General features: G+C 44.3%; 1 protein-coding gene across 2 annotated transcripts in view; it reads right to left on the reverse strand.

The window, feature by feature from the left end:
• Positions 1-876: 876 nt before the first annotated feature.
• Positions 877-27,497, reverse strand: part of chd2 (chromodomain helicase DNA binding protein 2) — a 41,988-nt gene continuing 15,367 nt past the window's right edge. For both annotated transcript variants that reach the window (XM_066684409.1, XM_066684410.1), the window contains 33 exons: positions 27,002-27,160; positions 26,308-26,444; positions 25,447-25,672; positions 24,347-24,447; positions 24,175-24,216; positions 22,960-23,129; positions 22,509-22,633; positions 21,647-21,863; positions 21,469-21,558; positions 20,776-20,966; positions 19,693-19,881; positions 19,434-19,593; positions 18,447-18,599; positions 17,927-17,998; positions 17,381-17,530; positions 17,157-17,305; positions 15,851-15,947; positions 15,638-15,730; positions 14,034-14,204; positions 12,220-12,395; positions 12,088-12,129; positions 11,840-11,979; positions 11,617-11,755; positions 10,331-10,481; positions 10,120-10,242; positions 9,781-9,903; positions 9,467-9,607; positions 9,190-9,306; positions 7,361-7,539; positions 4,863-4,962; positions 4,582-4,780; positions 4,176-4,425; positions 877-2,782 (listed from right to left, as the gene is read on the reverse strand). In XM_066684409.1, coding sequence (XP_066540506.1) covers positions 2,446-2,782; positions 4,176-4,425; positions 4,582-4,780; positions 4,863-4,962; positions 7,361-7,539; positions 9,190-9,306; positions 9,467-9,607; positions 9,781-9,903; positions 10,120-10,242; positions 10,331-10,481; positions 11,617-11,755; positions 11,840-11,979; positions 12,088-12,129; positions 12,220-12,395; positions 14,034-14,204; positions 15,638-15,730; positions 15,851-15,947; positions 17,157-17,305; positions 17,381-17,530; positions 17,927-17,998; positions 18,447-18,599; positions 19,434-19,593; positions 19,693-19,881; positions 20,776-20,966; positions 21,469-21,558; positions 21,647-21,863; positions 22,509-22,633; positions 22,960-23,129; positions 24,175-24,216; positions 24,347-24,447; positions 25,447-25,672; positions 26,308-26,444; positions 27,002-27,160 — 4,909 coding nt within the window. In that variant the 3' untranslated portion in view covers positions 877-2,445. The remainder of the gene's footprint in view (positions 2,783-4,175; positions 4,426-4,581; positions 4,781-4,862; positions 4,963-7,360; positions 7,540-9,189; positions 9,307-9,466; positions 9,608-9,780; positions 9,904-10,119; positions 10,243-10,330; positions 10,482-11,616; positions 11,756-11,839; positions 11,980-12,087; positions 12,130-12,219; positions 12,396-14,033; positions 14,205-15,637; positions 15,731-15,850; positions 15,948-17,156; positions 17,306-17,380; positions 17,531-17,926; positions 17,999-18,446; positions 18,600-19,433; positions 19,594-19,692; positions 19,882-20,775; positions 20,967-21,468; positions 21,559-21,646; positions 21,864-22,508; positions 22,634-22,959; positions 23,130-24,174; positions 24,217-24,346; positions 24,448-25,446; positions 25,673-26,307; positions 26,445-27,001; positions 27,161-27,497) is intronic.

Raw genomic sequence — 27,497 nt, forward strand, 5'->3', positions numbered from 1 at the left:
ATGTCAACAGCAGAAGCATGGAGGCATAACAATACAAATAACTGACACATCAACACGTGGCATTCTTCTGTTGAATAAATGAATAAATAAGTGTAAAAACACTAAAGCTAATGGTCTTCAAAATGTAAAATAAATAAATAATACACATTAATTATTGGTTACAGAAATCTGTTGAGGCAAAAAAAAAAACAAAAAAAAAAACAAGTAGCTAGCCTTGGTAAACTAACCTCTTGCTAGCCTGCTATCCTTGGTAAGCTAACCTCTTGCTAGCCCTGGTAAGCTAACCTCTTGCTAGCCTTGGTGAGCTAACCTCTTGCTATCCTTGGTAAGCTAACCTCTTGCTAGCCTTGGTAAGCTAACCTCTTGCTAGCCTTGGTAAGCTAGTCTCTTGGATGCAATTACTCATTGAGCTTTTCTTATAGCAGATAGCAACTGTGAGATTACACCTTGATTTAATAGTAGTTTAAATGTTTCAATGCTTTTACTGTCAATAAAAATACGAACCTCATGAAAACTTACCTGACTTTAGGTGGTGCTGTGGTCCAAATGTGTGCTTTCAGTGATGGAGGAATTAACAGTGCAGGGGTGGTCTCAGTAGTCCTTCAGTGTATTGTGACTGGGATTGAGGAGTTTTAGCCAAGATTATGCTTCAGTATATTTTTTTTACCAACTATATGCAAGTTTTTCACCTTTAGCTTTGAATATTCCCATTTTATTCCCATTAATTTCTCATGGTAAATTTCCCAACATCACTAAAGACATCAGTTACACTGCTGTAGGATCAGATCCAGCTGCGGTGATCATTTTTAATGTTAGACTCGACACACACCTGAAGGGTTCATCACTGCAGGGGCATGAAAAAGCACAGACACGCTGCATGATGTAGGAAAGTTTAATACATACAGATCTATAAACAGTATTTACAGCACAGTTCATTCCAACAGTGGCTTCTTTTTTTTTCCACAAATATAAATTACTTTAACAGGCTGGCCTCGAAGAATGAACACAGGTCCGTGAAGTGGAGGCTGCAGCCACAAGGGGGAGGGAGAAAGGAGAGGTCCTGTCTCCTCATAACGCATCCCCAGTTCCTCTGAGGAAGAAGAATCCTCCTCCCTCCTGATGCGGCCGGCCGAACCGTTCCTCATCGGCACGTCGTCTTCACTCCGACTTCCTTCACATCATCACAGCCTAATACTGCACAGTCTGTGGTTAAAGACCACGCAAATACTCCACCGGAGAGTCCTCAGACACGAGAATAAGGCACAGATGGAGGGAAACAAAAAAGAAAACCTGACCGATCTCATTCAACAGCGCTCCAGTCTGGGGTTTGGCTCTGGACGCCGCTGAACCAAAAATAGCTGGATGTTCCCGCTTCCTTCTGTTCCAACACTCACAGCGCCAGTCTGTCCGTTTATATACGTCAAACATTTCCAACATGTCACTACACTCACACAAAGGGAGAAATAATAATAATAATAATAACAAAGAACATTGTCCATCGTTTTACTCTGAACAGCTGGAGACGTGTAGAGTCAAATACTTCTAGTGCAATACCAAGGTCCCCATCGTGTAGCGTATGAGCTCATCATTAGCGTCATTTCACTTACCGACACGACTGGAGAAGATTAACAATACATCTTAAAACTATAAAAAAATATAGCTTCTGGGCTTTACTTAGCTAGTGTTCTGACAGTAAGGTCCATACTGACCCTGAAGTTGTGTCCAGCTTTTGAAGAGCAGTAATCTGTGCTGTTCACTGCAGTGACACTCTTATTCACAATGATTTCATGAGACCAAAAACAGGCAAACACACACACACACACACACACATTTAGTCACAACCGTTTTTCCTATGAGCATGATGCAAGAGCAGGCACAACCCCCCAACCCCCAGGTATCGACCAAACGATGGCTGAAAAAAAGATAAACGTGGATTAAAAGCTAAAGGTGCGGAGGAAGATTCTTTATCCTCATAAAGACGTTCATGGACTGATCCTTTTATTCTGCACAAAAGAAAACGAAAAAGAAAAGAAAAGGAAATAGACATCAAAGCGACGTCCGCTTCGGGAATAAACCCTTTTCTACTAATGAGTCTCCGAAACAAAAAAGAGGGCCGAAGACATGAGGCACTTTCAAGCTTCAAACTCGGTCGTACTTCAAAGGCTTCACGAAGTTCATTCATGTTGTAGAGTAGTCCACAGGACTAACTGGGATTCTGCCGTTCCTTTTTCACGTTTACACATCCCGACCGCACCTTCCATTACGTCCAGGAGCAGCTCAGTATCGGATCTTCTTTTATTTAGTTATTTTTTTTAACTCTAAAGCAGGGGATTTGTTGGTGGCTGGTCAAGACGGCCCAGTCTCGCCCGTTAGAGCCAGAAGGTGTCGTCCCTGCAGTGTCCACTCCGCAGCGTGGACCGTCCCTGAAGGAGGGACTCACCTAAATCACGTCTTCCTGTAGTTCCAGTTGGCTTCTGGACTGGGTTTGAGCTCCGCAGTCCTCTCCAGGGGCGAGAGGGACTCCAGGGGGGATTTCTGAGCTTGGGGCGAGCGGGGGTCTATGAGCGGAGGGGGTTTGTCTGGGTGAAACGGCCGGAAGTGGTCAGGGCCTGCTGGACCATGGTTCCCCGGGGTGCCCCTGTGATCAGGCATCCTCCTGAAGTCCTGAGAGTAACCTCCTCCTCCTCCTCCTCCACCACCACCTCCTCCACCTCCTCCTCCACCCTGGTGGTAGTTCGGGGAGCGGTACTCGTCCGATCGCCTCCTTTTGGAATCCGGGTGTCTGAGGACAAAACAATGAAGGTGATAAAACTTTTGCCCTCCCTTTTGCCCCTTTCACACATGCACACTGACCCAGAGATGTTCCAGAGTTGTCCCGGAGGAGCTGTGTGTGTGAACGAGACCACCTGCAACATTCGTCCCGGACATTACCCAGACTTTATCCTCCTAGCGCCCTGGTAAAGACTCTGGGTAAAGCCTGAGTCAGTTCATGTGGGAACAGAGTGGGAAATGTTTTGGAGTTTCTCCTGCACACGCTATACAGGCGCTACGCCACGACTAAAGCACACATATGATCTCCCACGGCAAAAGTGCCTCGGACTCAGAAAATATCCTGCTGTGCACTGCATACTTATTTTACTTTAAAGTTTAGATCAATAAAGTGTTATCTTATGTGCGAACGGACTGCTCTGGCACATCTCCGGACCTGAGACTCCGGACTTTCTCAGAAGTTCATATGTGAATGAGGCAACAGAACGTTTTTCGAAAAAGTATCCTGCTGCTGGATTCGTCGATGATGTGCAGGTTTATCTTTTCTAGGTTCAGATAAAGGTCTGTTTGATTTAGCAATTTTCCAAAGTTGACGCTGTGGGGCTCCCAGTGCGACGATACGAGACGCAGGGAGCTCTTGACCAAGCGGAAAACACTGACGAGTTTGGAATGAGGATGTGTTGCCTGTGTACAGCTGGATGCGTTTCATTTAATTTGACTGATTCTCAACCATTTTTCATTTAATTCATTTTTTCTTACCGGAACCAACCCTGTAACAGGTTTCCAACTAATCATCAGCGAACACATACCGATAATTATTTTCACGTGGATAAAGGCATATTCACATTATTTAAATTAGGCGAGATTGGCCTAATGTGCATGTGGTGATCTACTGATCGATTGTGACCAACGCGTTACTGATCTCAGCAAAACAACATGCTCAAAAAAAAAAACTCTTTATACGGCTTTGTCCTTCACTTTGGGAGTAAACCTCAGTCCACAAGGAAATCTGAAATTCAGTGCATACACATCAGAATTCATCAAGAATCCAGTCAGTTTTCTGCGTTAACTTTCATCAACACAGGGACTCTAGAGGGCATAAATATCACTGTGATGCTTAATTGAGATGTAACAGGGAGAACAGAGCCTCTGTCTTTGCAAATCTGCTCTCAGCACTGCAGAATCTGCACTATGTCAACTTTTGGTGGAGATTATGTAGCCACCCCATCCCTCCTGGACCCCGTAGATGTCAAAAAAGGGCTGTAAAAGTGAAATACACTCTGTAACTCTAAGGGGAGCCTAGTGTTCTTGCCTAGTGTTGCTTTAATAGCACGGAAAAGTAAGTTCATCGTAGGTTTATGATTAGGAATGGTCCTCAGTTCATACGCACTGCTGCGTGTTCTTACCGATCGTAGTAATCCCGGTGCCCCCGGTGGTCTCGGTCGTTGCCGTACTGGTCGTAGGGCCGTTTACGAGGAGAGCCGGTGTTGCGGTAGCCTCCAGGGTTGCGGTACGAGTCCCCGTGTGGACGGCGGTCGCCGTAGTGGTGGTCCTTGTACCTGTGAGGCTCGTAGGGGTGATGGCGGTCGCTTTGCCAGGACTGGTTACTGTTACCTGGGTAGTTGTATTTACGGTCCCTCTGCCATTCTCCCCGATCTACAGGACACCACACACAAATACATAGCAATGTTAGTGCAGGGGAAAGAGGTACAGTCTCACCAGAAAAACACCTGTAACCTATAAACCCACTGAGCCCTGGTCCACAGATACTCTCAGGATATTAACACAAGAAACAAGCCCAGCTCCTCTCACCGTCGTTGGGGAAGTGTCTCTTGTTGGACTGGCTGTAGGGCTCGCGATGGTGTGAGTGTGACGAGGGCCCACCGGGGTGGTTCTGAGTAGGGTGGGGCTTGGATGAAGACTGCGTCCCAGTGGAATCCCGGCTCGATCCAGAGGGTTCGGGTCGGAAGGGTTTCTTCCGGCTGGGGTCATCTTTCTTCTTATGTTCTTTCTGAGAGCAACACACACAGGGGTCGCGTAAGAAATTGAGGAGATTCTCAGAGAATAAACAGCCTTCTCTTCGCTACACTTACCTCCTCCTCCTGAGATCGCTTCTTCTGAGCCATCTTATACAGCTTGTGCAGCTTCCTGGCTCCGAACTCGGTGAACTTAGACACGAAGATCCAGAGATTTCTAAAAGGAAGGAGAAAATGGAATGAGTGGATTTAACTCCCAGAAGAATCAGAAGCAAAATCTTCTCAAAAAAGAAGTCGTCAATATGTCAGATACAAACATGTCCTAATTCAATAACTATTAGAAACAGCACAAAAAACCCAGAGTGGATTCACATGACACACAATGTTACATTAGGATGTGTCCTTATCTTCAGAGTGCAGAATTGACATGTGAGATGTTTATTGTTTTGCGTACTGATCTCTAAGCAGCGTTTAGCACAGGCTGTGACATCACGGCTGACACTACGTGACTGCAGTGAATCCTAAGCAACCTTTTACTGAATATTCATGAATTCAAAACAGAGGGAATATAAGCCACAGCACAAACAGTAAACACAGAGGGGAAATACCCAGGACGCTGCAGGAACCGTAAACTTATTCTGGAAGCTACTGCTTTGCTTTGCATTTGAGAAATGTGTTAAATTTTGTGGCAGTGTTTGAGTTTCTGAACAAGTCTCTGGACCTGGTCCTTACACAATTTACTCCATCCAGCTCCTAATTCAGAGCAGGAATTGTCTCACCTTGTGACTGTGAGATCGGATTAAATTCACTGAGAGCATGCATTAACGCAGCCCACATTAAGTTACCATCTAACTATCGTCTAACACTAGTCTCTCAGGATGCAATCCAAATCGCCCCCTACTCCCTGCACCATGAATTAGGTGAGCTACAAAATAATATATTTTTATTCACAAAAAATAAAGCATAGCGTCACATGAGGAAGAATGAAATGCTAAAAAAAATAAAGCACAAAACATTAAACTTAAAGGAGCAATCTGTAGGATATTTACTGCACTTAATCTATGATCACGCCCTGGACATTTTCTGACTAAGGAAACAGTCAAAGCTAAAGCACTGCTATTTCTGAGAGCACTGCTGAAGCAGTAAATTCTCTTTAAGAAGTGCCCAGTCCAGGGCGGAGCCCTGTGATCCCACCCTCCGAGGTCCTGCCTGTGTCCCGCCCTCTGTCCAATCACATTACAGTCCAAACCCGTGTGGCAAGGTCTACAAACAGAGTCTCAGCCATGAAATGACCAAGTGAACAGAGCTAATGTTATATTTTATCAGACACAAAAAGCCCCACTGCCCTTCTACAACAACTCTCCAGGACCAGACCAGAGTGAAATGAGAGGAAATGTTGTCCCTGTGTTTGAAAAGTGGAGGTAGTTTAAATGCAGCAACACCACAGAACAGAGCCAGAGCTGGATAATTTCCTCCTGAACAGGTAACACCTAATCATTTCTGAAAAAAATATAATAGTACAGACGCCTATGAATAGGTTAAAAGGAGTAAAGGCCATAGTTTTTTTTTTTTTAAATACAAAGAAAGTGAGGCATAGCGATGTGTGAAAGGGGTCACGACTGTGATTTTTGTTTTATTCGAAGAAGGTGAATAACAACATGATTGAAAAGTGTAAATACCTTTGTTTGTTTTAAAGAAATTGATGCAGATTCATGTGTTCCTCCATGGTGTGTGTTTAAACTAAGAACTAAAAATTGTGTTTGAAAAGCCTTGCGTATTTAAGGTGGAATTGAGAAATCAAGCTTGGGAGTACAGAGCAAATATAAGCGTTTTTATAGGAAGTAGATTTTTTAGGTGATTTTGTTTTTAAACGAATAAAATGGGGAATAAACGAGTTTCAAAACGAGTTTTGTTTATAAACCTATCACTAACTTCGGCTCTTAAGGTGGAACAGAGAATTCAAGAACCTGGCGAGTAACACTCGTAAACCGACACGTACGGTGGAACAACATGTTTGAGTGCGAAATTGTGGATACACCCTGCCTCTTAAACAACATTTAAGGTGCAAAGGAAAATGGATAAGTAACACCAGCCATGTCTAGTCGAAATATTTAAGGTGGATTTGGACAGAAAAGACTTGTAAATGCAGGGAAATGGCGGCCGCATGTTCACATTTTTGTAGGTAGATGTTTTAGTGAAAGGCTTTTCTGTGTAGATATGCTGATTATGGCACATTCTTCTTAGCGATTACGGCCCAAGTTCTTAAACTTGTCTCTTGTTCGTCCAGTTTTCTTCAAACTCGCAACTAGTTTGAACTTCACAACTGAGGAGGAGAGGGAGGAGCTAGACGGCTCTCTCCACTGTCTGAAACTGTATTATAGTTCTGATTTTAAACGCTTGGCCTTAGTATTACAGATGGCTCCTTTAATATAATCTTACAGGGAAAAAGACGGAGAAAATGAAACATATCGTCGCATATACATTTTATTTATAATATTTTTTTTTTCGGAAATATTGATTTTAAAAAACAAATAAGCGGGGACTTTAAATCCTGGCTAATCTTTACACCCCCATACTTTCAGAGACAGTTGTGTGTGTGTGTGTGTGTTTGAGACCTGCGCCACGTCTTGACGTGCTCAGGATCGCTGTAGGCTTTAAGGCACTCAGTGATGCGGTCGCCGATCTTCAGCAGACAGGCTCTGGTGTGCTGCAGCTGTTCCTGCACTGACAGGCCTTCGTCTGGCTTATCCAACTGCTTCAGAGCCTTCTTCACCGGCCTCATCCTCTCCTTACACTGGATGCACACACACACAGAGAAATTTTGTGAGTTACAATTACAAAACCAGGACTACACACTGTGTTGCTTGTTAAGCAGCTTGCAAAAAAAAAAAAAAAAACGCAGAGGGCTACGATACCAAAGTGAACACAAACAGAGCATCGCATTTTTAATCTGCGCTGTCATCAGCAATACCAGGAATTACAGATGTGTGCTCATCAAGGCTTTTGTGTGATTAAACAAACATTGTGAGCCAGAAGAAAACAGGCCAAATATAATCAAGATCATGTACTTTTACTTTCAAAAAAACATCTGTATGCACTTTACAAATCATAAATAAATAAATGACTAAATTCTGTGCAAGTTTGTACAGGCACAGAGCGCTCCAGGGGACAGGGATTCACGATGATATCAGAACCACATGAGTATCGTCCCCTGTTTGCTTTAAAAATCACACAGGCTTCAGGCTAAAGTTTACATTTGAGCGGTGTGTCAGACAGATAGGAGATGACTTGTTTTGCGTACAGTGGAAAAGCACAAGCTTTACATGGTGTGCTACAGCGTTAAAGTCAAGGTGAGATGGCAATACAACAAATTAATCAATAATATTACACAGAAATATCAGCAACAACACTGCACTAGCTCACAGTCCGTACTCTGAACAACTCAGAGTCGACTCCTCACCACAGAAACATGGGCAGGAAGCGTGTGTTTGGTTTTTCTACCAATGATCATGAGCCCTTTCCCTGAAACGTCACAGACACGAGTCTGGGGGTCCCATACGCTGAGGAGGCTGATGTAACAGACGTTCGAGGCATTTCATGCCAGACCCGTTCAAGTATCTCACTGAATATCAAACAGGATTCATCCAAGTGCTGTATGTGACCGATGAGGCTGTCCCTCAAGGCACATTGTGGGACGCTCGCCTGGACCGAATAACGGCAGGAAAAGTGATGTCAAACCTAAAGCCTTAAAGTTAACTTTACACAAAACAGAGCGAAATGGATCTGAATCAATTTAATCTGACTCTGACTCATTTAAATGGACAGCTCCTAAGAATCAGTTCAAGAAAATGAGTCAAACTCTTTTGAAACGCTGGCTTTTCACCATCCAATCAAATCTCGAGGGATGAAATCACGTCCCGCTCACGTTAATTCCAGTCCGATCGTCCTGTTTATTAGGGAAATATATGAAGCATTTTCATTTGCAGTCATCCTTTAAAACAGCATCGCTGTCCAATTTTAAAACATGCATCTCCTAAAATAGTAACTTTACAGGAGAAGGACAACCCTTCTTAACTTTCAGTGGAGGTCCATGTATAAAGATTGTATTCAGATTAATTTTGGAGCATTTCTATTGGTCCATTCCTCATTAAATTTACACACAGCGAGGAGGACAGCTACGGTGTTCAAATGATGTAGCAAACTAAAACATCTACACACACGGAGATACGTGTTTTTAACTGGACAGCGGTGATATGCATTCTGTATGCTTTCATTTTACTGAACTGGTAACTCTATAGAAGTAGGCAGACACAGTCTTGTTTCTACGTGTTATAAATGACCTGGCACTGGCGCTTACAGATATAAAACTATCCAATACTGCACACTGCCCCAGAACAGCAGAGAATAAGACTGATACGAGTAAACCTGAGAGCAAGAGACTCACGATGCTGAAGGTCTCCTGGTCCAGCTCATCATCCTCCTCCCCAATTGGGACAGGCTCGCTGCCGGCTGTAATGTGCACCGGGCCCTGAGACTTCTTCCCTTTGCCTCCTGGTTTAGCCTGAAAAAAACACTCATATCAATGTCACAAACACATTACTGTATTCATATGTCTGCTTCAGTCCTCAGAGCATAATCACTACAGACAGAAACCCGGCACTTCAGACACATGTCGAGGAAATGTTCCTCGCTGACACCACACCCCAGGAACACAAAGCTACCTTATCCTTCTTCAGCTTGGAGCGCTTTTTGTCCTTGTCGCCCTCCTTCTCTTTCTTCTGAGTTCCCTGCTTCTCTTTGTTCTCCTTGTTGTCCTTCTTCTTCTGTTTCTTCTTAGAGGGGGATTTTTCTGCTCCGTCGTCCTGGAAGAGACACACAAACACAGGGAATGGTTCCCATGAGAAACGTGAGCCGCCTGGTGCACGGGGTTTCTCCTGGAGGTCAGCGGAGCTTGCTCTGAAAACAACCGCAGTGTTTTCGTTTGTGTTTCCGTTCTGATGTGGATTTGATGCGCTGTCTGCGTCGGGAAACGTACCTTCACTTCCCCGTCCTCCGAAGGGAGATCAGACAGACGAGGAGAGGAGATTTCATTGGCCAGCTCCTCTTTCGGGGCCTTGTTCTCCTTCTTCACTCGTGGTTTCCTCTTCTTTACTTTGGCCTGGAAGAGAGCAGGCCACCACTGAGTCAATGCCACAAACCAAACTAAGGCTCACGAACACCACAAACCTGTAAAGCTGTGCATTGTATGGATAGCGCTTAAGCAGAAATCACTCATCAGAAGAGAGAGATGTCTACAAATGTTTGGACTGACGGTGTCTACGGTTCATCGGTTTGACCGCCGTCCTCAGAAGACGACCAGCACAGTTACACTCACCTCCTCTCCGGCTTTGGAGACATCTTTGTTCTCTATATCCTTCTTCAGCGTCTTCAACAAGTAGTCCGCCCTCATCTGCAGCTGTTTGCCTTGTGGTTTCTTGCTAGGGTCATCAGGGAGGATCTGTACGGGTCAGTGGGACAGTGTTAGCGCATGAAACTGCAGAAACCAACTTTATAAGCTCCTCAAACTCATCAGAGACTGGACACACCTTTTCTGAAAGCTTAAGATCGGGATCGGTCTTGATCAGGTCCCAGTTGCCGTAGCCGTGCTCATAGATGCCCAACAGCAGCTGTGTGTCATCGTGGATGTCCCAGTCCACGTCAAAGTGAGGGATTTTCACACGGCATGTCAGCTGGAATCTAGAGAGTCGAACAGGTGAAATATTAGCAATTTATTTACTGTAATTCATTTGTATCCAGTCCCCCACCACACACAAAGCTGCAAACACTAGGAGGGTGTGAATAAGCACCGAGAAGTGTGATGTCTGCTGATACGTCGTCACTGGACAGCCCAACAGACTGGAGGAGAGCGCCAACTGCCCAGGTCTGTCACATCAGCCAGCCATTTGTTTCTGGCATCAAAAAGTAAGGGCATACCACCCACACAGAAAGAGCAAGGCCAGCTGTGTACCTCTGTGTGTATGTACTGCTGGTTATAATTACGCCATTGTGTGTTAATGCCAGAGGACTATGATGTAAAGAGAGAGAGAGTTCTCCACGACACAAAGGAGGGAGATAAAGGGATGTAAATTTGAAAAGGAAGCTGAGAAGAAGTAAGAGTGAAGTACATGCGCGCTGTGAATATTGCAGCCCTCTCTACAAGGTCCGAAATGCAAAAGTGAGCTATGTTCTTCCTTCGTGTGAACAGGGCTTCATTACAGCCTTCATAACAACGACGACACACAGCAGGTAAAAGTGGCCCATATCCGTTCTGTGAGAACAGCACGAATCACACTGAACCTGACTTTTTTTAACATCAGATTCGAGCCACTTTCTCATGTGATGTTGAGATCTGATCTGTGGAAATGCGCCAGATCGGAATTCATGTCACATTTACGTAACTCCAGCCGTTGGGGATGATCTCGGACTCCAGACCAAAGCGTTTTCATTTTCGCTCGAGGTTTTTAGAAGGTGGAAACGTCCTGGTCAAAGCATTTACGTTTTAATAAAAATACTAATATAGGGAAATGAAAAGCTTGTTCCTGTCTCTCATTTATGAGAAAATAAAACTTGTGGACATTTGTATGTGTTTTACACGCAGTTCTTTGTCAGTTTTGAAGCTGTATAAATGTGGATCATGGAAATATTAAAACTTCCTTCATTCAGAAATAAAAGTGCTTTGTATGAAACCGACGGATGTTTTCTCCTTTCTCTAGGTCACTTTATGTGGACAGTGTGAACAGCAGAGAACAGTGTGAACGTGGCGTAAGGCTGCATCAGGAAACCAGAAGTGACGTATTAATAAAAAGGCTTTAATGCAGGAGCTTGTACGTACTTGTTCCTCTCTGAGGGGTTGGAGGGCACGGATTTATGAAGAGATTCAAACTCTTCCTCGTGCTGGATGATGGACTTGGCATTGACCTGAACCCCGGAGATCTTGATATTGATGCCACGTCTTTTCCCAGGACCTTTGGCTGAAGAGTGAACAAACGGCAACGTTAGAACAAAAGCAGAGGCCTCAGGGTCTGATCTATCCCTCCAATCCTCCTCACACACACCTTCTGTGGGGTTCTCCTTCATTTGCTCCTCATGCTCTTGTATTGCAGTGACACATGTGGTGTGGACCAGCTCTCCCAGTCTCTTTAGGTCTGCTATGGACTTGTCCACCAACTCGGAGTCTCGCGCTATGGCCTCCAGCCTGGAGAGAGGACACAAAGCCAAGAGTCAGCGTGGCTGTTCAAATGTACAAGCAGCTATCAGTCATGAGCTCTTAAGCTGGTTTGTTCTGTAGTGTTTCAGTTGATACCTCTCAAGTGGAGCTCCAAATTTCTTGTAAGCCTTTATGAACCTACAAACAAAAGCAAATTTTATTTCAATGAAACATCTGTGTTACAACTAAACACATGATAAATCAGTCGTGGCGGAGTGTGAGCGATACCTGCGGATTTCTGCGTCAGTGAAGCCCTCCACGTTGTTCTTGCGCGCACGTGGCCGGCCTCTCCGCTTCGGCTTCTTGTCGTCCTCACTGTCGTCCGTCTCACTCTCTGAGCCCGAGGAGCGATTCTTGAGTTTGAGCTTGGAGCCGACGTCGCTGTCACTGTCGTTGGCCTGTGCCTGAGGAGCACAACACAAGATCTATCACACCTTCTGAGGGGAAACCCAGACGCATTTCAGGCCAAATCTGATACTTCTGGCTCAGTTACAGCGCTGGCGTGTGTCGTGAGGCGCGGACACGGTCAAATCTCCAAATCGGACCCATGTAAAGTGGAGCTGTGGCTGAGTTGAGGCAGCACTGTCAAATGTGGTCCGTAAGAGAACAGCACGTATATCTCTACCCTTAGTTATGGGTCATGTTCCTGGTGTTTCATTTACTCTTGGACTCTGAGAAATTGAGGACTAGGAACCACCCTCTGTGTGTGTGTGTGTGTGTGTGTGAGAGAGAGGGAGAGAGAGAGAGACATCAACTACAGTGTTAAGACATAAGCTGAAAGCAAGTTATTGCACTTTTGTGTCACTAGGGTTTTCATTTCTTTGTGTGTGTGTGTGTATGAGTGTGTGTGTGTGAGTGAGTGAGTGTGTGTGTGTGTATGAGAGTGTGTGTGAGAGGTTGTGTGCGTTTGTGTGCGTGTGCGCGTGTGTGTATGTGTGTTTGTGAGAGAGTGTGTGTGTATGTGTGTTTGTGAGAGAGAGAGTGTGTGTGTGTGTGAGAGTGAGAGAGAGAGAGTGTGTGTGTGAGTGAGTGAGTGTGTGTGTGTATGAGAGTGTGTGTGAGAGGTTGTGTGCGTTTGTGTGCGTGTGTGCGTGTGTGTATGTGTGTTTGTGAGAGAGTGTGTGTGTATGTGTGTTTGTGAGAGAGAGTGTGTGTGTGTGTATGAGAGTGTGTGTGAGAGGTTGTGTGTTTGTGTGTGTGTGTGTGACAGAGAGAGAGAGAGTGTGTGTGTGTGTATGTGTGTTTGTGAGAGAGAGTGTGTATGTGTGTTTGTGAGAGAGTGTGTGTGTGCGTGTGTGAGAGGAGAGAGTGAGTGAGTGTGAGAGAGAGAGAGAGTTTTATCTGTTCTGTGTGATTACATTTACTAATCACTGCTTTTGATAATAGTTCTTCACAAGGAGGTAAACATATGGCACCAGCGTAATCAGCCTCTCGAACCTGCAGCAGCAATGTTCTGACACATTACTGAATGGGTTTCTCACCAAAAACCAAACCAGCTTTTAACGGCATCAAACTGGAGGACCTTGTGAGGAAGGCTCCTCTTCGATGCTCCAATATTAAATCACCTCCATCTCAAAGGAAGTGTAACGAGTGTGTGGTTTAGCGCATGCACAGGACCGATAACGCTGGGGAACCTGCTGTGCCATAAAACTCACAAACTCATTACCTTATGATGCCGTAGACCTCACACAGACACACACACCTAGCACAAAGCTATAAACTCTAATGAGTCATTACTGTCTGGGAACAAAAACGCAAGTGAGAAAAAAGCCTTAGGGCGCACTTCACGTTTCCATTTGCTGCATAAACACATCCATAACATCGCTAGTAAAACGGTTGTGTTCACATTAGTGTCTCAAACCAAGACAGTCCCAATCCAGTTTATGATAATGAGGTTAAAAACACTGAGCACTGACAGAAAGACATCGCCCTACACCCTCAGGTCTGCAGCATTCATTACTGTGTTACAGGTGAGGGAACCGCAGCTGGAGAACCGATCTAAAACTCAGAACCCACTCGTGTGAAGGTTTTCAGAAGCTTACTTTCTTATTGGAGCTCCTGCTCCTGGGCAGCATGTAGATGTCCTCCATCTCCTTCTGCTTCTCCTCTTCCTCCACCTTCCGTCGCTGGTCCTCGGGGATGATGTCATCCCAGTCCCTTATGGGTTTCTCCTCCAGATCCGGAGTGCTCTCGTCCATGGTGAAGTTGGCCACCTGCCCGGACACACACACACACACACACACACACACACACACACACCCCTCAGTTCTCTTAGGCCGTAATCATAATAAATCCCCATCTGCATTGTTACTGCATTTGTCACCCACTGTATAAAGCTTAATTCTGGAGTGATTCTGACGCCCCAATGATTTCTAACAAGGCATTTGTAATTTCTAGTAAACATTACTGATTAAAGCAACAGTAGGTGAGATTTGGGATGCTCCTTGGCTCCCCCTACAGCTGCAGAATATAATGTACAGCAGTGACCTGAAATCAAATGGGGAGACACTCCTCCAGAAGGCACACAGTACAGTTTCTGGAGTGCCGAGTGAAGAGTAACAAAGTCAGAGGCTCTGTCCTCCCTTTTACAGCTCAGTGGAGCACCACAATGAATTTGAAACTGTAATTTTAAAAGTAAATTACTACATACTGTTGCTTATACCTTCCGCTGAATGTGCTCCAAAATATATTCTGAGTGCCTTGTCACTCAGAGAGAGAGAGAGAGAGAGAGAGAGAGAGAGCTGTTCTGTTGTTAACCACTGTTTTATTCTTTTTATTCACAAGGAGGGAAAACTGACGGCAGAAAACAGCAGAGGAAGAAAGCTGGTGAACCTTAAAGCCCACAGTAACATCCTGAAATTTATTTAACTCTGAAGAGTCTGGTGAAACACAGCTAAATGTGTTTTTTTTGGCTGTTTAGTAAACCGTTTCCCCCCAATATAGAGCTACATAGTCTGCTTCATGTTTATCTACTAAAGAGCCGCAGAAACAATCTCTAGTGAGATAAGAATACACCCACAGACACGCCCCCTGTAAGATAGACATGCCTCCTATTTTTAATTGGCTCACAGTAAGATAGAACCACCTCTTTTTAATTGGCTCACAGTAAGATAAACACGCCTCCTCTATTTAATTGGCTCACAGTAAAATAGACACGCCTCCTCTATTTAATTGTCTCACAGTAAGATAAACACGCCTCCTCTATTTAATTGGCTCACAGTAAAATAGACACGCCTCCTCTATTTAATTGGTTCACAGTAAGAGACACGCCTCCTCTTTTAATTGGCTCACAGTAAAATAGACACGCCTCCCCCTTTTAATTGGCTCACAGTAAGATAGACACTCCTCCTCTATTTAATTGGCTCACAGTAAGATAAACACGCCTCCTCTATTTAATTGGCTCACAGTAAAATAGACACGTCCCTGCTTTTTAATTGGCTCACAGTAAGATAGACACGCCTCCTCTATTTAATTGGCTCACAGTAAAATAGACACGTCCCTGCTTTTTAATTGGCTCACAGTAAGTTGGAAACGCACCACTCTTTCACTGGCCCAAACGTTAGTCACAAACAGAGAAATCTATTCTCATTTCAAAGAATTTTAATCTCAGACATGGGGCGTGCGACTGTTAAACTCTGGTAACTACCTTAAACTGTGACAGGAGCTCATCAGTGGCACTGGAACCTTGGTCACTCTCTCTGGTCTCAGCCAGACGCAAGATCTCATCAATGTCCATCTCCTTCAAAACAAAGCACATTGTTTTATTTTAAAAAAATCTACTACACAGCAAACCTTCCAAAGAAACGTCACCCAAAACCTGCTAAAGGACGAGCTCAGGGAAGTGGAGAATAAAAAATACCTGTGGTTCTGACTCCTCCCCCTCAGGCTCTTTAAAAAGCTCTTCTGCTCCAAACTTCAAAATCGCCGTGAGCTCCTCCTTGTTGAAAGGGTTGGAACTGGAAACAGTGGTTCAGTTACAGTTAGTGACTACACATCTACACAAGGTTTCATTACACAAGGAATACACAAATCTACAGGGAGCTCCAACTGAAATAGGGCCGATCAATTTGGGGGAAATATCTTACTTTTGTTTCTTTTTTTTTTTGACCAAAACTCTCTGGCGCTCGTGTAGAGCCCTACACTGAATATAATTGTGGTTGTAGTCATATACACTGCACAGATTTTAGTTTTCTGTGACTTCTGTGATATATAACTCTTCTAACACAGAAGCTTCACTGACATTTAGACATTGTTCTAGATAATACAGGTTCTAATTAAAATGGCAGCCTTTGAAGTTTGAAAATTGCACACTTTTAAATTGTGACTGTGATATATCAGGTGTACAAAAGAGTTTAACCCATTTTTTGTGTTACCTGTGATTGTTATGGTAAAATAATAAATTACTGCCGTTATTCGCCAGCTTCTTCAACTCTCTGTTCCACCTTAAGAGCTGAAGATAGCGGTAACTTCTCAAAGTGTTTGAAAGTCTCAGGTCATGGAGAGTTTTGGAAGTCTGGTAAAATCTATCATCATCTCTATTCGCATGGTCCCTTCATGGCTGAAGGACGCCAAGTTTGTGGACCTGGCAACCCAGTGGGTTTGGACTGTAATGTGATTGGACAGAGGGCGGGATCTCTGTCATTAGAACACCAATAGAGCTCCGCTGGGGAATGGGATCATCTCAAAGAGAGCATCGTCGCTGTCCAATTAAAAACGTGTATCTCCCAAAATAGCAACTTTACAGCAGAAGGAAAAAACATTAGCTTTCAGAGGAATTGAATGTAAAAAGATTTCATTTTGAGTAATTTTGGAGCATTTCTATTGGTCCATGAAAGTTTCACAAAGTGTGAGACAGTTGCAGTGTTCAAATGATGTAAACTAAAAATTGACATAAATGGAGGTACATGTTTTTAATTGGACAGAAATCATATACTGCTTCAGCAGTGCTCTCAGGGAACACAGCGCTTCAACTTAGCCCCGTCTCGTTAATCTATGATCACACAGAAAGTACAGTAAACAAATTACAGACTGCTCCTTTAATACCTTGTTTATGGGTTGTATTTCATTAAACAATATGCAACCATTACCGTAAAATAAGAAAAGAGCTGCTTACTTATACACCTAAAAAATAAGATTCATCTTTCAGTCCCTTACTGAAAACTTACTTTGAAGTTCCTGAACTGTTATCCAGTACTGTTCGCCCAGTGGTGTCCATTCTCTGAATGACAAGATGGTCTAGAACCATCTTCTTCTTTGCCCTTTCAATAATGTCCTCCTCTACAGTCCCTTTCGTGACAAGACGGTAAATATTGACCTAAAGAAAGAAGAAAACATTACTCCAGCTCATTCTCATCAGAGCAGTACCCTTCTGGAGGAACACGGCACTTACCTGTTTCTTCTGGCCTATCCTATGGGCTCTGGCCTGGGCCTGAAGGTCATTCTGCGGGTTCCAGTCAGAATCAAAGATGACCACTGTGTCCGCTGAGGCTAGATTGATGCCCAGGCCTCCGGCGCGAGTGGACAGGAGGAAACAGAAGTCCTGCAATGGGTGAAGAGTGGAACTGAGGAACTCAAGGCGACTTTCAAAACATGAAATGAACGCTAGCTGTTTTCGCTCAGTTGCCTTTCTTCTCCGTTCTGATTCGGTGGTCTTATTTCTCCGCGCTGTGATTGGACAGACTCAGACATGGGGGCGGGGCAATTCTAAAGTCTCTGCACTTGGCATCAAAAGCAGAGCAGAATCAGCCCTTTTTATTTTTTTTAAATGATATGTGTAGTTCATGCAGGGTGCTATTTAGAATGTGGTCAATACACTACAATGCGTTACGTGAAGACAAAATCCATGATTAAAATATGAACGCCATGGATTCCTAGGCGCTAGTTTCAGTTGCAGAGACGTCCACGCCCTCACAGCTGTGAAGATTTTGGTACATACCTCAGAACCCTCAGCATTAAAGTGGTCCAGTGCCTGTTTCCGGATCTCTCCTTTAATGGAACCGTCCAAACGCTACGGGAAGAAGTGGAGAAAAATAGAAAAACGAGGTTAAGGCTGATGACTTGTCTTGAGTATCCGTGTCCTATACGCTGCATGCCCCCAATCTGCGAATAACTGTTTGTTTTTGAGAGCAGCTGGTTATTTCTCCTAATGCAGCACTGAGAGACATGTTGTCCAAGACAGAACGCATCGAAAAATAACCGGTAGATAAAAATAGAGGCAGGACACCAGCGCTCTGAGCCAAGATACCACTGCAGCTCTGACACCCGAGTCCAGCTCCAAACAGTCCCACCAACACGCTGAACTTCTCACACAGTCAAAACAAACTAAACTAACAAGCACAGAGCTTTAAATACAGATGGGAACCAAGCAGAAGGAAATCAATAAATAATACCACTCTCAGTTACTCCTCACTCTATACTACGACGAATACTGTGTGTGAGAGAGATCTGGAACATACCTGGAATGGATAGCGTTTGATGGTCAGGTAGTCAGCCAGGATGTCCAGCATACGGACCATCTGAGAGAAGATGAGCACGCGATTGCCCCGTTCCCTCAGCCGGGTCAGGAGTTTATCCAGGAGGACGAGCTTCCCACTGCCCCGCACCATTGTCTGGACCAGAGGAAGAATGCATTCCTTAGTCTTGCGTGTGATATAATGATCTGATCGTCCCTCCACAAACTCAATATCAGGACATCCACAGATTACAGTGACGCTGATTAAAATCATACAGGAGTGTGTTCAGAGAATGGCTGTGGATGGGTCAGTTTTGAGGTGTTCTCAAATGAAGGGACGTGAGCCCAGATCGAGGCGATAGACTGAAAACTCCATTAGTCTGCAGCATAACTGTGGCTAACAACAGCTAAAAAACACAAAGCTTGTGTGAAAACAGCACCACTTTTCTGAGCGTGTCGCTGAGAGTAAATGGAATAAATGGTGGAGTGTGATGCCCGGTTGTAGAGGCAGCACTGGATGATCTGTAAGAGTGACCAGGCTGCAGATATTTCTTTTTTTTGTGTGTCCTCACACATCTGTAGTTTTCTTTATTTTGGAACACAGCTGGAAAACGACACCCATCCCACTGTTTGTGACTGAGCTGATTTGTAGACATGTCAGATGTCATGCATCCTGACACACACCATCATTTTTGTGTGTGTGTGTGTGTCAGGATGTTTAACACTTTTGGGCGATTACACCATTGTCAATCAAAGGTGAATCAATGTTAATGTAATTAATCCCAAGTCAGACACTCTCAGAGTCTCATCTGTTAAAGTTGCAGCACTCAAATCTAATGGCATTATGGGTTTACACAACCTCCACCAACAGCTTTGCTACTCCTCAGTTCCATCTGTGCTCTGTAGTCCAGTAAAAGCATAAGAGCAAATACGGATACAGCTAAAAACAACAAAGTGCCTTAGCAGTCCTCTTCAATGCTGCAGCACCCACCTGCAAACGCTCCACAGGAGTCTCAAAGTCCTCCTCTGAAAGCTTGATGAGGAAGCTGTGGTTACAGCACTTCTTCAGCTCCATGACGATGTTGAGGAAGCCCGAGGAGCTGCCCCTGTTGCCTTTGGAAAGGGCTTTATAATTCCTCGTGAGAATCCACCTTTAACGACAGATCAGATTCAGAGCCACAGAGATAACAGTTTACATCTCTGAAGTGTCTCAAAACGACCCTCGTCATCAGACGTAGAACAGGACCTACTTGTAGAACTGTTTCTGCTGCGCGGACATGTCCACTCTCAGGATCTGCTCCACTTTGGCCGGCAGGGATTTCTCCACGTCTTTCTTGACCCGGCGCAGCAGGAAGGGCTCCAGCACTTTGTGGAGACTCTGGTATCCGTTTTCCCTTCCTTTACCGTGTTCGTCCTCAAAGTCCTCCCAGGACTCAAACCTGAAGACGAGAAAAAGAGAAAGAGTAAGCAACAGCACAAACGTGCTTCAGGATCTGATTTTCAAAAACCCAAGCCGATCTGTTTTTTTCTAAAACTGGCACCGATTATAAAGACTATTTATGACACACTGAGCTCAGATGTTGATGCCTTATTTTCAGGCTCCTGCTCTGAAACTCATCATCACTTGGTTCCAGTTTAGTGCTGATATCTTGCTTCATTAATAGAAAAAAAAAAAAAACTGCTTGTGTAACAATCAACAGAGCTGTCTACACTGTGTGAAACGTGGTGCGTTGTGTTTGACAGATGCTCTGTTTATGTATTTAATATTGTGCTGTGGTCAGGCCTCATGCTAAAACTAGTCAAATATAGATCAATGAGAGCTGACTGACCCTTCCTCTTATTTTTCACAGGATATTAACCAAAGTCAGACTGCTAGTGAAATTCCAAGGTAATCATACCTCTATTATTTTCAGATCAATGTTACGGACAATGCATAATGGTTAGACAAGAGGGCTTAGGACTGAAGGGTCGCTAGTTCGATTCCCACGACCGGGAGGAAGAATTAGGGGCGGTGGGAGCTGAAGGAACAACATAGTTCTCCTCAAACCAAGGCTGAGGGGCCCTTGAACAAGGCACTGACCCTTGAACAAGACATTTTATTGTACGTTTTTAAATGACCAATTTATACATGCATTGCCATCTCAGCACACGCCCCTGTACAATAACTCATCTCTAGATCACTGATCAAGACTAATACAGTGAAACAGCTGTTTCTGAACCAAAACAAAGGGGGCACACAACAACCAGCGAAGCGAAGAGTGCCGAGACACTGAGAAACACTGTGTGAAGACGTAGAGACGGAGACATGACTGTGGAAGCCACGCTGAACGTACTTGTCAGGCATGAGAAAGTGCAGGAGGGACCACAGCTCTTTGAGGGAGTTCTGCAGCGGGGTCCCGGTGATGAGCAGCCTGTGGTTGGACCTGAAATCCATCAGTGTTTTGTAAAGCAGCGAGTCGTCATTCTTCAGTCGGTGAGCTTCATCCACTCCGAGAAAAGCCCAGTTGATGTTCCCCAGAACACCCTGAATCAAGGAGGACAGCAAAACCTGTACTGAGCGTTTCATTCATCGTTTTAGTTAAGGACTAATAGACAGAACACAGGCTTTTACAGTCACAGGTGCGGCATTGGTTTCAGGCTTGAGTTTCTCGTTCAACACAAAATTATGAAACCCCTCTTAGCGAGAATGCTGCGTTTTAAACAGCTCTCCTTTCAGAAAACCTCAGATGCAAGAGTAGTACCTGTGGCCTTGTTATTCTTTCATAGCAGTCACCTACCACTGCCTCGTCCACTGCACTCACAGTTCATTATTAAATACACTGCAGCATCTCGTCATGAGGGGGCGCTGTTCTCACATAGGCTGGTGCTTTTTGTTTTTATAGATGCTGTTGGCCACTGTCACGCATAAAACTCACTGAGACTTCAACTCGTTCACTCAGCTCCCCTCTCACTCTGTATCACACACACACACACACACACCTACAGAGAAGTTCAGATTTAACAGAAGGTCATTTCACCCGTCTTACCTTGTCTTTAAGTAAAATCTCGTATGTTGTCAGAAGAGCATTGAACTTGATTCTCTTGGTCTGCTGGTGGATCCACTCATAGTCACGGATCTGTTAACATTGAGAAATGAAGCTATTTTCAATAAGGATTAGTTACAAACACGGAAACGCAAACATCAGACATCAGAGCGCTCCGTACCGTCTTTCGGCTCATGACGTCGCCCAGATAGACCACGACGTTCATGTCAGGAGCCCAGGTGGTGAACTCTCGCTGCCAGGAGGTGAGCGTGGAGAGGGGCACCACCAGGAGGAAGGGGCCGTATAGCTGGTGTTGATGGAACAGGTAGGAAAGGAAGGAAATGGTCTGGATGGTCTTGCCCAGGCCCATCTCATCCGCCAAGATAACACTGTTACACCTAGACAACACAAGACACACAAATCAGAGGGGGGTTTAACACAGCAGCAGGATCGCAAGCAGCCAGATAAGACTGTTCCGCACTGTTCCTCAGATACTCAAGCTTGAATTTGAGCTTATGTTATACAGTTAAACTGAGAACACCTGCTCAACTGGGATTAAGTGGGATTTAATAACTCATGTAGAGCACACATCAATTGGTGTGGGGTTTAAACAGCCCATGGTAGCTCGAGGAGAGGGTAAAATAAACCACCCCAGGGTATCATGAGATGCTAATACAGTGACCTTTATTCACCCTGGAGTAGCACAAGTAACAGGTTGAGTGGTGGTGCCAATAAACTTTTGAAAAATAAATAAAAATATAGGGGGAGTTCCTATCTTACTGGGAGCCAATAAAAAATGTAAAAAGGGGGAGTTCCCATTTTATTGGAAGCCAAAAAAAAGAGGGGGCAATACACTTAAAAAAAAGAACTGTAAAAATGAGAGGGAAGTGTCTCACTGTACTTTGACTCTCCTTGTGTCTTTGGCATTTTTGTGTGGAACAGTAATTTATCATGTCAACATATTCACATACTGTCACCACTGTGTCTCACCACACAGGACAGATTTTAAAGTACCCCTCAAAAAGATAACACAAGTCTTTTACCTGCACCATGAGTGCGCGAGCCAATTCAGTCCGGCTAACTGATAGTCTCTGAGCTCCAGGTTCTCGTCCCCGATGTAAGACGGCTGCTTCTTCAAAGCCACAAACCTCGGCCTCTGTTTTAACACCTTCGTGGGTTTAAAGCAGATTACAACCAATGACTTTAATAAAACTGCCCGTGACACAGCAGATTTTTAGAAAGAATTTAAACATATTTAACAAACAAGTGCTGTAAAACTAAACCAAACTGACATTAAACCTCATCATAAATCATTCCCAGTTACGTAACTAAAGACTAAGGAAGCCCTTTAAGCCGAGCTCAAGCAATGCTTCAGCACGACAGTTAAGAAATAAAATATTCACACCGGCCTGAAGCTACTATCACTACGACTTCCCATCAGCACCCTCTGAGCAACTGAATTATGGGAAGTACGTGAGTGAAGACGTTTCTCACCTTACAGTCTTTGGAGGGCACCGTTTTACAGACGTTCCTGTTGTTGAAGCTGTCGATACAGGACTGGAACTTTTTACCCAGCAAGGCACCATCCTCCCACGTGCACTCGGCGTAGGGCAGGCCCATCCACTTACACAAATACTCCGGCTCGTTGGAGGTGGTCTTGTGAGCTGCGGCAAAAGAGCAACACGAAGGATGTTAATATTCTACAACAACACGGAACAAGTCATTTATCTGTTAGCTGAATTCAACGAACAACTCGTCACACTCCAATGACACTGAAACACATTAAAGGAAAATAGAGTATGTTCTGAGTAATACGTCGCAGAACAGACGATCTCCTACTTAGCATTTTATTCTGGGGGAGGCTCCCAGGTGTTGCTTGTACCATCCAGGTACTCGTTAGGAGGTACTTTTTTTGTATTGCTTTGTCTCCGAGACTCCTCAGAGACCCAAGATAATCTCAAGCACTCCTCACACTTTCCAGTTTCCAGATTTAAGCAGGAAGGAGTCTGGAAGTAGCCTTCTCCACCACGGCCCAAACTTGGGGAGCAGTTTTCCACTGGACATTAGGGAACATCATCAGTGGCTACTTTATGAAAGTAAACAAAATATATTCTATTCGTCGCTCTGTGAGAGCAACGTTTTATTGTTGTTTTGTGTTTGGAAATGTGTCTTCTTTCATACGATCTTTTTGTGCATCGTTATTTATCGCTCTTTTATGACTCTCCTTAAAGTTGTTATAATCCTGTGGTAAGATATTTTGGTGAGCACTTATTTTTAATGCTAGATCAATATAATAAACTTTGTAGCGGTAAGATCTGCTGTTATTACCGGATGGCTGTTATGGCTATGTTTTCACTAAGTAGTTTCTTTAATATACCAAGTAGTTGCTGAGGCAGTTGCTAAGGTGTTTCAGGTGGTTGCTATGGCCAAATCTGGTTCAGAGTGTGGGCAAACGATGCTGTTGTAACCCACAAATATACTTGTGCCACAGTGATGTTGCACCCTATTCACACGTACGGGGGAAAACCTTATTTGGTTTTGGATTTTTCGATCAGAAAGCGGTGTACAATATCACAATAAAAACCATCTGTAGCTGGAGCCGTGCTGAAATCTCAAAAATATTGAATAAAAATAAGACAAATAGAGAACAATAATATAAATCGGACAACAGCGTACTCATAAAACCATGATTGAAGGATAGAAACTTACAGGGGAAATCAGAGGGCACCTGTGACTTGCCAGTTTTCACTGCTATAAAAACAGAAAAGACAAAATCAGAAGTGGAAATCTACCACAAAACACTAAACTCCCTGTCATTTCACCGTCTGTTTACAGCGGTTTAGACATAACACTTTAATTGTAATTTAAAGGCTGTACTTACCAATGACTCTCTCCACGATCTGGAACTGTTTATTCAGATCCGCGGTGAGCTCCTGCTGGCAGTTGTAATATTCCAAATCCTCAGGTGATGCTCTTCGCATCCTGTGAAAAACCCAGCACTGGAGTCACCCAAAACAATCCTTTCACTAAGTCCTACAAGGCTTTGAGTCAAACACAGCGTGGCTAAGGCCTGTCACAGTAATTACAGCATGGGCTTATGGTAGAATACATGGACATGACCTCAGTGCTGTCCGCTGTGTTTGTTTACGTAAAAATGAATGTCACTATTATTTTATTCACTCATTTTATTCTACACTCCATTTCCAATGTCTGAATTAGAGGCGGGCGATACGGCCCTAAAATAATATCATGATATTTCAGGGTATTTTGGCGATAACGATATTCTTGACGATACGAACAAAACACTGAAAAATACTTGCATCAATTTCAAAAATAGACAATTGCAACAACATCAATGGTACATTAATATGAACTGTATTAAATCATTCACTCATTCATTGTCTGTAACCCTTATCCAGTTCAGGGTCACGGTGGGTCCAGAGCCTACCTGGAATCATTGGGCGCAAGATGGGAATACACCCTGGAGGGGGCGCCAGTCCTTCACAGGGCAATGTATTAAATCAAATATATTTAATATATATTAAGTATTCGTTCATTTCTAACAAAACGCCATTGTTTATTGTACGTCTGATAGTTTGGAACCGAGCCACCTCCACAAGCCACTCCCCTTTTTGGAGCGAATTCCTCTGCCTCAGAGCCACTTTCCACCGTACTTCACTGTGGATAAACGATTCGTAAAAAACGTATGCCGTGTTACGGGTAGCTGTATGATGTCATTACGTAAACAAGTCTGAATATCACTAATATCACGATACTTTCTTTTAATATCGTTTTAAAATTTATGATGATATGAGAGGCAGAAAATGTTTTTTTAAAATTGACAATATCATTTATCCAAATCATTTCTGAAACAATATATCGATCAGTAAATTAGCCACTGTGCCAGGCCCCATTGTGACTTGACCAAGACCCAACGGGACGATGCTGAAGTAAACAAAGACGTGGTTATAACATCCTCACCAAGCGTTGAGCTCATCGTTCTTCTTCTTAAAATTCTCCAGCTTCTTCATCCCTTTGACCTTCTGCTGGGTCAGAGAGTCTATGCTCTCCCACGTGTTGTGGATGTAGGACCAGCCCTTCCACTTGATGAAGAACTGAGTCTCGCCCTCCTCTTTCTCCGGGTCGAAATCAGCCGCAGGGTCACCGTTCTCCTCCACGGCGTACAGGGTGGTGGCCGCTCCCGTGGCTGTGAACGAGGGAAAATTCCATGGCTCAATTCACACGGATCAGCCATAACATTAATACCACCCTCCTTGGTTCTACACTCACTGGCTTAACACAAATGTGTAGCTCTACAATGACTGTTGCTCTGCATACTTTGCTTGCCACTTCGCCCTGTTTTTAAACAGTCAGGACCCCCACGGAGCGGGTATGATTTGGGTGGTGGGTCAATCTTGTGCAATGAACACTATAGGTTCACGAGCACCTGTAGGACATTAAACAATGGCATGCACTGGCACTATAACTGGACTCATACATCTGTGTATACATGATAATGTTTATGACACTGTTCTGCACTGCCACCTGCATAATATTTATGCAACCTACTGCACAGGCTCTTATTCATGCTTTATCCATCCAGCCGACAGCGTCCTGTGCCCCTGAGGGACTAGAGGACGACCAAAACACACCGATACCGCACAGTCTGTAATTGTAGAACTACATAATGCCCCTGTATGGTGAGTGGAGCTGATAAACTGGGTAATGTGTGTAGATACAGGGCGTATGTTTCAGTATTAAGGCTGAAACCATCACAACGTGTGTTGAGCATCTTCACCAATCAAAGACAAAGAGGAGCGTCTCCCTCAATGACTTGCTCACCTCCTTTCCTGCCAACCCTGGTGTCTACGACCTTCTCGATGGTCTCACTATCATCGTCCTGCATATCTTCAGTGCCCTCGGCCATCTCGATCAGATCATCGGAGTCAGTCTCAAAATCATTCTGGTCCTCCTTGTAACTGGAATTGCAGAGAATATCACAGGGGGATTTTATAAAAGTCTTGCTCGAGGTTCCCTCTACACTGTTTTGAGAGCAGGGGGTAGATATTTCAAAGCTACTGATGTCATCCAAAGAGCGTCATCAAACATGAGCAAAGCAGGAGTGAAATATCATACCGCAGAATTAAATTTAAAGAAGACACATGGAAAAAGAAACAAAAAACAACACTTGTTCAGTGCAGGTGCACATTAATGTGTGGATCTGGAGCCCACCAACCCACACACTGTGAAACAAGACCACCCCACTATAAAACACAGGATAAAACGAGCCGTTCTGATTCTGTTCCGCTTCTGACGTCAAGTGCGGAGACTTTAGAATGGCCCCGCCCCCTTGTCTGAGTCTGTCCAATCACAGCGCTGGACCTTTATGTGGGAGATGAAAGAAAACCGAGCGAAAACGGCTAAAAACCAGAGCTTCTGCTCCTCACTGCTGTGCGCTCGGGGTCGGGGTGAACAGCGAGCGGCTCATTATCATTTAAAGGAACAGTGGACGTCCTGAACAGGGGCTGATCCTTACCTGACTTTAGTAGCCGCCCTGCGACGTGTCTGTCTCTTTGGAGTGTCCTCCTCGTCATCGTCATCATCATCGTCTTCCTCTTCGGACGACTCCTGTTTCCTTTGTTTCCGTCCCTTTTGAGACGGATGCTGCTTGGCCGTGGACGATTTGGTCTGAGGTCTGTAAAGGTTGCATAAAGGCGTGCGAAAAACACACAAAAGCATACGTTCAACCACCAATGAGAGCCAAGGATCCCTCAGTCTGCTTCCCTATCCCCTGTAGGCTAGTGTAGCGATTCATTATCGCTCCTATGAGCCTGACTGGTGTGCCAGTGGCCTTGAGACAGCTTCCAAAGGGTCAAACCACCTACAGTCAGAGCAGGAATCAAATCAGGAGTCATGAACAGTGGTAGAAACCAAAAACGTCACCACCCAATTCATCTCAAGCACATGAAGGGGGAGGGGGGGGGGTCACTCAAGCCAAAACATGTTAGTGGTCTTTGCTCAATCATGATTAA

Source organism: Hoplias malabaricus, chromosome 11 (genome assembly GCF_029633855.1).
Source record: "Hoplias malabaricus isolate fHopMal1 chromosome 11, fHopMal1.hap1, whole genome shotgun sequence".
Lineage (NCBI taxonomy): Eukaryota > Metazoa > Chordata > Actinopteri > Characiformes > Erythrinidae > Hoplias > Hoplias malabaricus.